The 13,763-nt window shown below is 33.4% G+C and overlaps 1 protein-coding gene across 1 annotated transcript in view; it reads right to left on the bottom strand.

Moving 5' to 3' along the window:
- The window catches only part of LOC105618061 (irregular chiasm C-roughest protein-like), a 128,325-nt gene that overhangs the window by 19,822 nt on the left and 94,740 nt on the right, over positions 1–13,763 (bottom strand). Inside the window, exon 3 of the mRNA XM_012199599.1 lies at positions 8,077–8,309. Coding sequence (XP_012054989.1) covers positions 8,077–8,309 — 233 coding nt within the window. The remainder of the gene's footprint in view (positions 1–8,076; positions 8,310–13,763) is intronic.

The following is a 13,763-nucleotide window of genomic DNA, read 5'->3' as shown; positions in this document are numbered from 1 at the left end:
GCAAGTTTTCAACATTATTGTAACATATTATATATACATCTTAAATAATTATTTGGAATAATATGGATGAATTAAAATGAACGGAAATTAAATGGAAATTAAATGGAAAATCAATTTAATTTAAGATATTAATTTCTTCAGCTTCAGTTGAAGTATGACTGTGTTTCGAATCGAACAAATCTTATCGGCGCGCAGTCTATGAAACTGAAATATATTTGCATAAATTTGCATTTAGTATTATTAAGTATTAAGAGATTCGCTTTGACCGAAAGTAAAATTATTTCTATTAATTTATTTATTTAGAATAATTTAGAATAATAAATTTTCTTTAACGTATTCCGATCAAAATAGTTGGAAAATTTCGAAAATTTAATCAATATCAGCTTTTGTGAATTTCACAAACTGTATTTCAAAATTTTCACAATGTTGTTCATGGATAAAAACCGATAGCCTCGGAATTGTTGAGAGAGATACGATTTGCAACGATCAATTAATGAAGTTGCGAACGAATTTCCGTGCATAATGCCGTAACATGATTGTTCTGCCGGACCTGTTCAAACACAATTGCGCACGTATGTGCGTGCGTGTCGCGGAAATCAAGCTTATCGGCTCTAATTAGACACCTCATGCGAGAGTTCCTGCTGTTTGTTATCGATATGAGATCTCCGGGCTGCAAGTGCCGCAGCGTCCTTCCGCGTTCGCTGTGTTATAGGGATCACTAGAATAATCGTATTCCCATTTCCCATACAGTGTCGCCATTATCTATGGTATTGTCCTGTATCTCACGATTTATGTACTTTTCGCACGATTTTTACCGCATAAACATATTATTGCAATTTCACGCGAGCCAACAGATATCTATCGGATACAGGTATTTTGTTTTTCAAAGCGTTTCGCGATTACTCCGATAATTTTGTTTTTTTGCTGATTAATCAGCAACATGCAATCTAATATAATATTTATTAATGAAATTCATACAATGTATTAATATTTGCAATCTTACATCACTTCTATATGTAGGTACAATGAAAATGCGAGGAAATATTAAGATGTTTAATTAGAATATCTGGTACAAAATGTTAGAAATAATTATATATTGAGTTGATTATGCATTCTTTAAATTCTTAAAAAAAAATCATCATCATTATTATTTCTCAGAAAAAGTATTCTAAATTTCTACAATAATAACTTCCAAATATATTTTGCAAGATAAAAAATGTTACGATATTAGTTGGTTCTATTTTTCGCTTCAAGTTTGAATATGCGATGCTTGTCAATTTTCTACACACATAGCATAATGGTAAAATCATAGTATATCGGATGTAGCGCGTGATACAATTTCATAAATATATATGAAGATCTTTTTAAATGTGAGAAATATCGGAAATCGACATACGATTTACGAGCTTGTCTTCTTTCATGCAATCAGCGCTGAATCGAATATGCTTTCCGTTGACGCCTTCTTGTAAAGCAGGTTCGTTTAGTCGCTTTTCTAACTACCTCCGCAGGAAATCGATCTCGTCCGTTCTAATTAGGAGTTCTGCGGTCTCGCGGTGCAGTACCATTTACTATTGTGTCACGAGTACGAATGAAATTGCTGTGCAAAGTGCATTTGCCTAAAGGAGCGAAAAATCGGAGCATTCGGATTTTTATCCTTTCTCTTAAAAATTTCTCGTAAAATATATAGCCTCATAAAACTCATAATATAATTAAGTTTCATGGAACTCGTTGCTTTTAAAGGCAGAATCCGTAATTTCCGAAAAAACTGAAACGTTTAAAGACTTAAAAATAGAAATGGATTAAAAAAGTTGTGTTAATATGTCTGTAACAGTATATGCGCTCCACGAAAAAAGTATCATTTGTCGCAAAATCATGATTACGACGTAATCCCGTTTTTATTTCAAATCTTTATTTTATATTTCAATAATAAACAGAAGCTCCAGAGCTAATCTCCATCGAACGTTCATCCCACTTTCCCGCTCGCTTAATCATCCGATATTCAGTTTTTACATTTTCACGGTATTAAAGCGTGCATTTCGCATTTTCTGGTTGAGAATGGCAGAAATACACGCGCAGCTGGTTGCCCTCCGGGCTAGAAATTTCGAGGCGCGCGCGTCCAGCTTTATTACGAAGCATATTGAGAATCGTATCAGGATATCCCGTAGCGGTTTTCTCTGGTAAGATGAATAGATTCACAACTAATAATTTCCCGTGGGCATCCACGTGCCCCCATCCCGTCACCCCCGCATGGACCATTCGCACGATGGACAATAGCTCTGAAAGTGGAGTTACGGGATGTAGAATAAGCGGTGCGGCCGGGTGAAGAGAAGGTGTTAGTAGTGGTATTAGTAGTAGTAATAATAGAGAAATAGAGAGAGAGAGAGAGAGAGAGAGAGAGAGAGAGAGAGAGGATGCTAAAGAAAGGCGGAGACGGGGATAGGAATTGCATGAGTAAATGCCCTATTCCGTTGTTGGAGCTGTTTAATTACTAGTTATCAGTTGAAAAGCAAACGGGAGGAACGCGCGAGAGAGGGCGCGATCCAGGAAAGAAGAGAGACGCAAAATCGGATTATGGCGAGAGCTGCATTCGACTGTGGTGACTCTGAATTTCTAGCAGAATTGCACTAGTTCTCTCTCTCTCTCTCTCTCTCTCTCTTTCTCTCACTTGCTTTTTCTCTTCTTTTTTTCTTTCGTGCGATTCGCCTAATGAAGGCTGATAAGGCCGCGATAGATTCAGCAATATCTGCAACGGCTTAGCACGTCGCCCGACCGAGCATCTCAGAGGGAACGAGATGGCTTGTACATTAAGTCGTAAAATCGAGAGATCTGCATTTATTAAATGTTTCCTTCGATTTTATCACGCGAACAGAGTCCCGAGATTTCTCAGGCTGAATTAATCACAATAATTTGACAAATTATTCTTGTCCGCTAGATAATTTAAATGTTAATATGAATATAAATATATTTTGTACATTTTCTGAATGCAATATGAATGAAGAGAATAATAGTACATTTGATACTCTAAAAGTAATATTAAAATCTTGCCTTAAGGAAACTTGAGGTATCTTGCGAATTGTGGCGGCAATGCGATAGGAAGTCTTAAAACTTTGATGTTGTCAAGAAGACGAAAAGGGTGAGATAGGAGGAGAGAAATATTAGAATGAAAGTGTACATGACGAAATACAATAATTTAAACAATTGTGAGAGAATCGTGGCAAGTAGATAGTTACGTGTTACGGGAACAATTATTAGACGCTGTTTAATATTAATCTCAAAATTATACGCGCGACGAAGACAACTTCACAGTTACTCGACTTTGTGAAAATTATTTCGTGAAAATCCTTCTGTTTTATTCATCTCCGTAAACTTTACAATACGCGAAGCACAATAAGCAGAGAGAAAAATGAAGAACAAGCGAATTCTATAAAAAGAATTATCGAATATTTAATTAATCTTTCTTGATACTATTTTATTTTAGCGCAAAATATGATGCATTTATATAATCGTACTCTCTATTGGTTTTTTAAAAAGACATCTAATATATTTTAATTTTTTATTATAATATAAATTAAAAATGTATGTATTATATTTTAATACAATTTTTAACGTAATATGAATTAAATCAAATTAGATTTTATTGAATTTTAATGATATATACATTTATTGATATTTTCGAATATGATAAACAAGATAAAGATATATGATTGAAAATTTATTTTCATCTTCTTTGAAATATACAGCTTTAAAAAATTGTAAATACATTTTTAGAAATAGATTTGCAAATTTCGATAATGGGATATTTATTTAAGTCGTCGCAAACATTAAAAAAAATTCCAATGATACAAAAAAAAACAAGAGTAAATAAAAATCAAATATAAATATGCTTCAGGACAGTTCGGATGTAATCATTCATGGTCGCCTACGGGAGCTTATAAACCGATAACAGATTTTCGCCAATTTGAATCTGTCGCCAAAAAAAAAACGCGTATTTTCTAGATAGACATTTAATGTAAAAAAATTTCGGTTTTTGCGATAAAAGTCTGTTAGAAATGTCTAGATTTTGAATACATTGGAGATTGAAATGTATCATGTATTTCTGTGACTAACTTTCGTTTATTATATTTTATGACACCTTATACATTTTATTTTTCATGTTCTAATAATACTGCACACGATACGCGAAGAAAAGTGATCTAATGATGAAACCGCACGAACTATACGCACGATATCGCGTGATTAGCAACTCTTTCGTTCTTGCTCTAACGCTTTCACTGATACAACAATGCATCGAAATTTTGCGAGTAGCTTTCGCTCCATTTTTCCGCTCCGTGAGCGGATAATGTTGAATCACGTCAATGATCGATTATGTAGGTAGTCTATTGTTTAATTGAACAGAACCGGGTGCAATAATAACGTAATTAACGAAAATTTATGAAAAGTACTACTGCCGAAAAATGAATTTAAAATCCTGCGTAAAATGAATAATTTTAATAAAGCTAAAAGAGTAGTAAAATTGTAACAAATAATTGTGACGAATAATTTAGTATAATATTTATAGTTTATATAATTATATGTATAATGATTATTACATTAAATAAATATATTAAAAATATGATCGTTATTTTACTCAAAATATAATAGTTTATTCATCATTGTAAAAATGATTGTTACTTCATGGAGAGAACAGATTTTTAAAAATTATTTTTTATTATTCATGTATCATTTCTCTTTGCTAGTTTTTGCTAGTCATCGCTTTTTTTTTATCGTGCTTTTTTCATTCATGAATTTCGATACATAGATACCTATAGTTGCAGCCATTAGCACCTTATGGAACTTTCCATAAAACGATTGAAATAGCGGTTGGATGAGAATTCCGTATATAATGAGATTATTCAAATGATTGAAATTCGGATGTTGTGCATAGCCTATTTCCGTAATAATATTTGTAACACCGGAGAATATTGATTTAATTAATGGGTACGCAAAATGTGGTTTCGTGGTAATGAATAATGTGAAAATTAAGCTCTTGTAAAATATGATACTTTTCACGGATTTGCGCGATTTGATGCATCACAAATTGTGAACCTAGTTTTTAAGAAAGATTTACATGATACATAACTAATATACACGTACAATATAGTTAACATTACAAAAGCCACATTAAATTATTTCTCTGAGAATCGCGATGCCATTTATTTTGATCATTAATATTCTGCTGAAATTATGAAACTTCTGTACGATTATGTGGTTCAATATTCTATCAGATTGCAGTCGACCATTTTAATCACTCTATGATTTAATGTATTCTTTTTGTATGCTGCGGGAATACATTCAAAATGGATATTTTTTCGTGTTTAAATATTCTGTGATCATTACTCGCGTGTCGATTCTCCGATCGCGCCATTAATCGTGGATTTGCATAATTTTAATTAAAAAGCATGCGTTTGCGAGCGATCGAGAAACAAATTTCATTAAATTCTTCGACAGTTGTCGATTAACTGGCTGCTTCCGGATTTAACATTAACGACAGTGAACGTCGGGATCGTATATTTATCTGAGGATAAAATTCGTGCTTGACAAATTCGCGTTCTTGGATTATTTTAATATTTAAAATATATTGGACATGCATTTCGTAACTTTTAATGAACTACTCGGTTACGGTAATAAATTATTTTATTTATTTCTTACTTTTTTATAATATGTAACAGATGGCTAAGATTCAAATGAAAAAAAATAAATACTTTGAAAATTTTAAATAGACATACTCGAAAGAAATTTGTTTTCTTACAAGTGTCTTGCAAAAATCTTTCGAAATTAAAATATTTGCGCATTAAATAAATCGACACTGAAAAAAAAGATTGATTGCTACAACAATTTAGAAAAATATATTTAGTAAAATATGGCATAGTATTTTTATATGGTTGCAACAACTAGCTTTTGATTGTAGCAGCAAATTTTTAGTTACGTTAGTCTATCCGCAATGTCAGTATATGATTTCGATAGGCTGATTGCAGCCATATAAAAATGCTATGCCATATTTTACTATCTAAATTGTTGCAGCAATCAATTTTTTTTCAGTGTAGACCAATACAATTTTGTATGAAAGAGAATTGTTGAATAAGTAGATTTGGAGCACCCTGTACTTATTATCTTGCGAGAAAGAAATTCTTAGCGTGCAATTGTAATGGAAAGTTATGCAGCCGTGATAACTTCCGATGTTGTTAGGTCGGCATAGCCGAACTTTTGCTATGTAATGAATGAAAATAAAGCGCGCCGTATGAAATCCGTAGGCGGTACATTAGTGTAATGGAAAACCCTTATCTCCATAGCAGTCATTAAGTTTAAGCTCTTTTATATAAGGATAAACTTCCTTTTGTCACGAATATTATGGAAACACATCTTGCAGGCTCATGAAGTTAACGAGAACTTTTTCCTGGTGTTACATGTGTCTCTGTAAAGCAGTCACTTTGGACTGAGTGTAATATATCAAAGCATTTTATCCATTCTCTTTAATGATATTTTACACAAGGATAATTGTATCATAGCGTATCATATTACGTTATTGCGATTATTACGGTTAAAATATTTGCCTTAACATGAAAAATGCTCTCGTATATTATCAAGTTATTATTACTCATAATATTGAGTGCAAAAACAATAACATTTAACGACGCTAATTTACATCCGTACAGCTTGTATTATAGAATGTAAAATTCAGAATTATATGATTCTTTCTTTCTTTTCCTAATTCAACTAACTTGTTCCTCACAAGCTCGTACTTTATTTATCTGAATACGCATATTACGTGTCAAACGTGTTTTATATGTTCATATTTTATAAGTTCGGAAGGGGTGGAATTGCAAGAGCAATCAGTATTAACTGACGGGCTGACTGTGTAGGGACATAGGTAACCCACATAAATCTCAGACTCACCAAGCGTGATTCAAAGTTGTTTTTGTTGCGCGGAACCACGCGTTCTGCTGAGTGGACTTCGCAGCAAGAAGTGCAACCCATGACTTCAGCCCTGGTTCAGATTCGGTACTATTTACCAAGCGTGCCCCATGTTTGAGTTCCCGCTTTTTATTCAATCAATCAGCAGGAATAATAAACTTATTCTTCATATTATCGATTTCAATTAAAATCCATGCGACACGAAAGCCCTTCAGTGAATCTTAATTTGATATTGAATAATATTGTCTGTTTATTTCCACGTGATAAAAACAACTTTGAATCACGTTCCACCGATATGACATAAATTGAGAAGGTTAATTGAGAGAAAAATACTTCTTATATTTCTGCGCAGCAATCTACCGCAAATAAGGGGATTTGATATGTGGATATGTTCATCCTGTTTTATGACGGATCCGTAACTGTAACTCAGTTTATATGTATAGAGTCACGTTAAGATATATTATCACGTATAATACGATGCCATATAACTTTAGATATTATTAGGTATAGCATAAAGTTTTGATATACATATATTTCACACATTACGTTGATATATTCATCAAAGAAATGTAGTGTATAAACTGAGTTTATTTTTCAAATAATGATTGACTCTTAACGTTAAACAATAATAAATACAATTACTAAGGACATATATAAAAGTCACGCGTCAAAATTAATGTGCAAATAAAATTTTTTAATATATTTCTATATATATATATATATATATATATATATATATATATATATATATACGTTGAAACTTGCAATTTACATAAGTTTTAGTATTTTTAAATATGCTACCAAATGAACTCGATTATATGTTTATTTATTTTTCGTTTAGAATTGAGATTAACAATATGATGGATTTACATGTACAACAAGAGACATTCGGAAATGACATGATTAAGGGAGATATGGCTAAAGGTAAAATCAATCGAGCATAATCTTCGAGGCAACGTACTGCCCATTGCCAAAGGATATCCACGAAGTTTCCAGATGCAATCGCCGGGGGCTGCTTTCACGACTATTAATCCGGTCTAATCTCGGGTAATCCTATTGGTATATATGTGTGTATATACATATATATGCGTTGACAAAGATACGGAAAGAGGAAAAGATACTTGCCTCCGCCGGTGGTTTTCCGGCGCTGCTTATACATTCGATCACCAGCTCGCGATCTTCGGTGGTGACGAGGAAGTCACCCTGTAAGATCTTCGGCTTTTGCGGTGGTACTAGTACGCTCAGCTTGGCAAATCTCGATCGTAAAGCCGGCTGTCCGTCGTTTGTCGGCGAAGCCTGACATTGATACGTGCCGTCGTCCTCGAGTTCCACCGGATATATGTGCAGCGAAAAATCACCTGCAAGCAGAAAAAAAATATAATCAATAAATATTGAAGTCTAACAGATTTTACATGATATTAAATATTGATATTAAATTTTTCATGAGCTTTCGCTGGAATTAAAATTGCGTTCAACTAATATTATTATTATACTTTAACATGGTTTGAGATTTTATCCGAAAACTATAATAAATAGAGGTAAAGCGTTTATCATTGTGGGGAAAGCCATCTAAAAATATAGCCAGATAAATGAATAAGATATTCAATAAAAAAAAGCGCAAATAACAAAAATATAGATTTACAAATGAATGATATAAAAAGAAATACCTATATCCAAAAAAAGTACATAAAATAAAATAAATGAAATAAAGATAACGACAAAAACTGAGCAAGAACATAAAGAATATAACTAATAATATGATAATAAAGTTGTAAGTAAAGAACGAAGAACAAGTATAATAATGAGGAAAATTGTGCTAAACAATGTCTCTTTAAATATGTATATTCGTCGAAAAAAATCGATCCCAAATTGAGGAAAGGATTTATCATTGAAATACAATACGAAGTGGAAATAATCTCTACATTATATGGATACTCTCTGAATTGTAGACAATGGAGGAGAGATCGAAAAAACGATATTCAACTGCAGCGGAATATGTCAGTCGCTTATAGCATCGCGTCGGAACGCAGATATGGAATTTATCACGGCGCGGTTTTATTTTAAATTCGTCGCGTATTCACGTAAACTGTCAGGCACCATCCAGCTTGATAACTACCATCGACGAATTAGAGCCAGTTCATCCTACTGTGAGGAAGAGTCTCTCTCTCTCTCTCTCTCTCCCCTCCCCCTCCTCTTTTCCCACATCCATTCTTCATCTCTCTTTTTCTTTTCTCTTCCCAATGATTTTCAACCACCGCCACTACTACCGATTCCCTCGTCAAATCGCGAGAATATACGCATTGTCTGTCGAGCGAAAGTGGCGTCGTCGCTCAAAAGTATCGCAAGCTCGTCGATTCACGCCGAGTCGCATCACGTATCACGGTAACGTATCGCGCTCGAATAAATCCGCGTCGCCTGTACAATTTATCCCCCTTTCTGTGTGTGCCGTTCCTTTCTTTCGCGCATTGGCACTTTTTTTTCTCCATCATCCCGTTCGACCATCCTCTTGGTTCTTCTCGCAGATCGATGTCACGCATGCATCCCAATGCATATAACATTACGCTTCTCGGATCCGCGAACGGAACAAAGTGAACGAGACGAAGGCGACATTCCGCGTACATGATGCGATGGTCGAAGGGACAGCTCATGGTCAGACGGTAGAAAAATGTAATTGTCAGTCTCCGTGCATGCGTGCGATGAGAAATAATTTCTACAATAAATTGCACCTTCACGATAAAGTTGGCTGACAACGGCGGCGCGTCCGACCGAGGACGCACTAAGGACACTTTCCGCCTAGGTGTCAGCCCAAATTTACTGCCTTTATATGTGAAATATAAAATTCCGCGGAAAATATGAAGCAAGTTGATAAATGTATCCCGAGACGATAATATCATTTCTGGGAAATTATTAATTTCTTTTTGATACAACTGATAAATATATTATATAAGCGATAAAAAATATTACAAGCTGTAGACGAGAAGATGAAAGTTATCTGAGAATATTAAATTTATATATAAATTTTATAGTTGTTTAAAGATCATATTATAGAATTTAGTAAATATTCAGGAAATTATTTTTATATTACAAAATTAATGTGCAAAGTATAAAATATTAATAATTTAGAGTTTTAGATAAAATTGTTATTACTTCTCTCTTTCTCTCTCCATAACATCAACACAAGAAAAAAATGTTTTTTATTACTTAATTTGACATTCTATTTGGCACCTGCATTATAGAGTACTACGGAATATGAAACTCTATAAATGATTTTTTATTTATTCTCTGTTAGGACGGTATGTCCCTTGATTGTCGCGCTTCTGTTCAAAGCTACGGTGGCTTATGCCCGATGAAACGTGTATGAGCCGCTCGTAATACCGCGCGTTTCAGCCGTTAAACGTCAGGGCGTTATCGAAAATAATTTCCATGGGAAATTTTGTGTGGTACAGTGTGGGATGACGCGAAAAGCTTCGCCGAGTCACTCGTCCGTGATGGTCGCGCGAGTAAAATTGACGAGCGCCCCTGCATTAAATGATAAAGTGATTTTTTTGCATTTTTTTATATTTTATTTTGACTGCAATGGTATATTCATTTGCTATTTCCACCGATGTGTCAATGGTCGATTTATCCTTTCGAATCATACAACTTTATCGAACAGTATTATGTAAAAGTAATTTAACCCATCAACTAGCAGTTCCGAGTAAATCAAGTTTAAAATTTCGAAGAAATATTTTAAGCTATTTTTCCTGAATGGCGTGTGATATTAAATTTTACTTCAATCATTTTTTTTTTAAATGCAAAGTTTTATATTGCCAGCTACACAACTTATACAATCCGGTTTTTTTTTCAAATTTCATGGTTTAACTTATTTTTTATATGATACCTTCCAATTAGCGTAAACCGAATAACGGAAACCGTAACCGAGCGATAAAGTGCATTCACCTATATGCACCTACATTTGTGGAAGTTAAAAGCCAATTGAAACGTACATTTTCTTGCTAACTACAATTAACGCTTCTCTCAGGATCCCCGTTGAATAAACTTTGAAACTTTGACATACAGAACATCGTCCGTAGCTTTCTGTAATACTACGATAATTACTTTCGCTAGATATAGTCAATGTTATATATCGCGATGTCAGTTAGAACGATCATCTATAATGCCCTCATAATCAGTTGAATTTACTTCGACGAACGTAACTTAGTAATTTTCGTGCCGCGAACTTTTGGCATGCTATTGTTTGCGCAGCTGGTATCGTACGACTTTCTAAAATAACTTTCTCTTAAAAGATCTACATTTTACAATTTTCTTTTATGTTAAGTTTACTCAGAATTCTTTCAAAATGTTTATAATGATGAGGATATTTTGTATTTCAATTGATGGAGTTTTACTAGAAAATACTGCATTGGTTGCAAATGCAATATCGTTGAACAGTGTTTTTCAATCAAGCTTTTTCACAAGCTCGATAAATCTACGTTTTCGATATTTTCGTTTTACATTTAGGTCCTCTCAAGATCACAGCAAAATAATATATTACATAACGATAACATAAATATACATTAGATGTCCTATTAAAAAAATTGAAATATATACAATATCTCAAAGATGCTAACAGAAATTGTTTTATTATTAAATTATATTTTCTTTCATTTTTTAATTTTTGTATTTACTTACATATATGCGTTGTTTATTCTTTTATATTCTTATGTTTCATTTTCTTTATTACTTTTATTGGTAATAATTTTATTCGGAAGATGGAAGGTTCCATATTCCGTATGGTGAATAGCCGACCGGATGAATGATGGTGACAACTTCTTATTTACAAAATGTTAACGCACGTCGGTGTTACCGGGTTAGGAAGTTTTACGGAAGAGATCCTTGAATACTACACACCTGCGCGTCAAGTAAAGTTTGTTGCATTAAGCGTGAAAAATTATAATGCCAGAAAACTTTGACGTCAGACAGAAGTGAAGTGAACTCTGATTATATTAAAACTCCTCACCGAATTTTTTGAATAATGAATCGTCACGGATATTCGATTAAAAAATTATAAAAACTCTCAAAACTTTCGTAATTATAGAATGTCGCCCGTTTTGATCGCAATAAACTTATCTGATATTTAATTTCCGTGAGATATTTTATAACAATTACGTTTTATTGTGGCAACGTCGAGCAACTGTTTGATATAGCGTTTAGAATTCAAGTCTTCATGAGACACAATTTGAGAACATTTCCGATGTAAGGGTCTGACATAAAAGTCGGACAAAGAAGAAAGGATCTTTTGACAAGCAAAGGTACGAGAAGAGCCATGAAGACTTACTCAATGCGGTGGAACAATACATTGCGAGCAATTAATTAACTCCTGCGTTGTCCGCTCCGCTACAAACAGCCATAATTAATTTTAATTACACGAGTCAAGAAATGAACATTGTATCATAAACCGTTACGATTAATTACAATTTGTTACTGTTAACTGTTAACAGAGAGTACAATACTACAGCGCATTTTAACCGACCAAAAATCGTGAAAATCAATATTTAGCTATTTACAGGCTTTGACAGACATAACGATAACGCGAGAACAAATAAGAAAAGGATGAATCGTGAGACTAAAAAGGGAATTAATGTTTCTGAATTAATGTATATTTAATGTATTTGCTACTGGTAAATATATTTACTGAAGTAAAATGTTTTTGATAATATTAATATTACAATATACGATTGTGATGAACCCGTCTACGGTATATCGTTTGGTTCTATCTCGCGAAATATTGCAACATAAGAACATTCTTCTTAAGCACTGGGGTCGGCTTTGCTCATTAATATCAGTTGAATTTTACAAATACGATTCTCAGCGTCGAGAACGTAGCAAGCCCAAAGTTTGCACAGCAGAGAATTTCACCCTTCCGGATGCATAATTTATGCGGGTACTCGGCTTTCTCCGTTGCCAGACTTGGACATTTTATGCTTCAAAGAGCATAAAAATGGCGACGGTTTAAAAAATTCCCAACCTGTTCCGACGTCCGCAATTTTGTTATGTCGAAATTGAGATTGTCGTTTTAAAAAAATTGCGCATGAGTCACGCGTATACATATCTCGGGAGAAGGTTATGCAGTATAATATTTGTAACTTGAATACTAAAAAAACGGTATATTGCGACTGAGAAACTCATACTAAGAATAACAGCGGAGAATACGGCAAACAGATTTTTCCCGAAGGAACGTTGAGAAAGAAAATATATTTGGATACTAAAACGCTTTCAAAAGATGCGATATGTTGGCGGTAGATATGAATTTTCAGCAATATAAACGAAAAAATACCGAGTGTTACGAAATTCGAGAATCAAAATATCACAGCAAGAAAATTTTCGAAAAATTAAGTAAAGAATATTATAAAGTTATGTGTATATTTTTTTTTCAAGTAGTGTGTTTGAGTTATAAGAACTTAAACGTAGTCTATCTAAACGCAGTTACTTAAAGCTTTATTATTTCACAAATTATTGCTTAAAATCAAAATAACTTTTTTACTTAATTTTTTAAATTTTTTGATAATATTTTGATTCGCGAATTTCACAATATTCTGTAGATATTTTTTCTATTTTGCATCATAGTTATAGTGACGTCTCGTCTTAGAACTGGTATTTATGCATTAATTAATTGAATCATGGATATAGCGTCATAATCAAGATAACCCTAACATAAGGCTATTAATTCTCTAACCAGAACCGTGTTGCTAGTTGTTTCGGTAAACTCTTCCTCTCCCCTTCTCTCTCTCTCTCTCTCTCTCTCTCTCTCTCTCTTCTCTCTCTTCTTCTCT

Source organism: Atta cephalotes (genome assembly GCF_000143395.1).
Source record: "Atta cephalotes unplaced genomic scaffold scaffold00015, whole genome shotgun sequence".
In the NCBI taxonomy this organism is placed as follows: Eukaryota; Metazoa; Arthropoda; class Insecta; order Hymenoptera; family Formicidae; genus Atta; species Atta cephalotes.
Note: the sequence above shows the minus strand (reverse complement) of the source record. Positions and strands in the feature narration are given on the sequence as shown.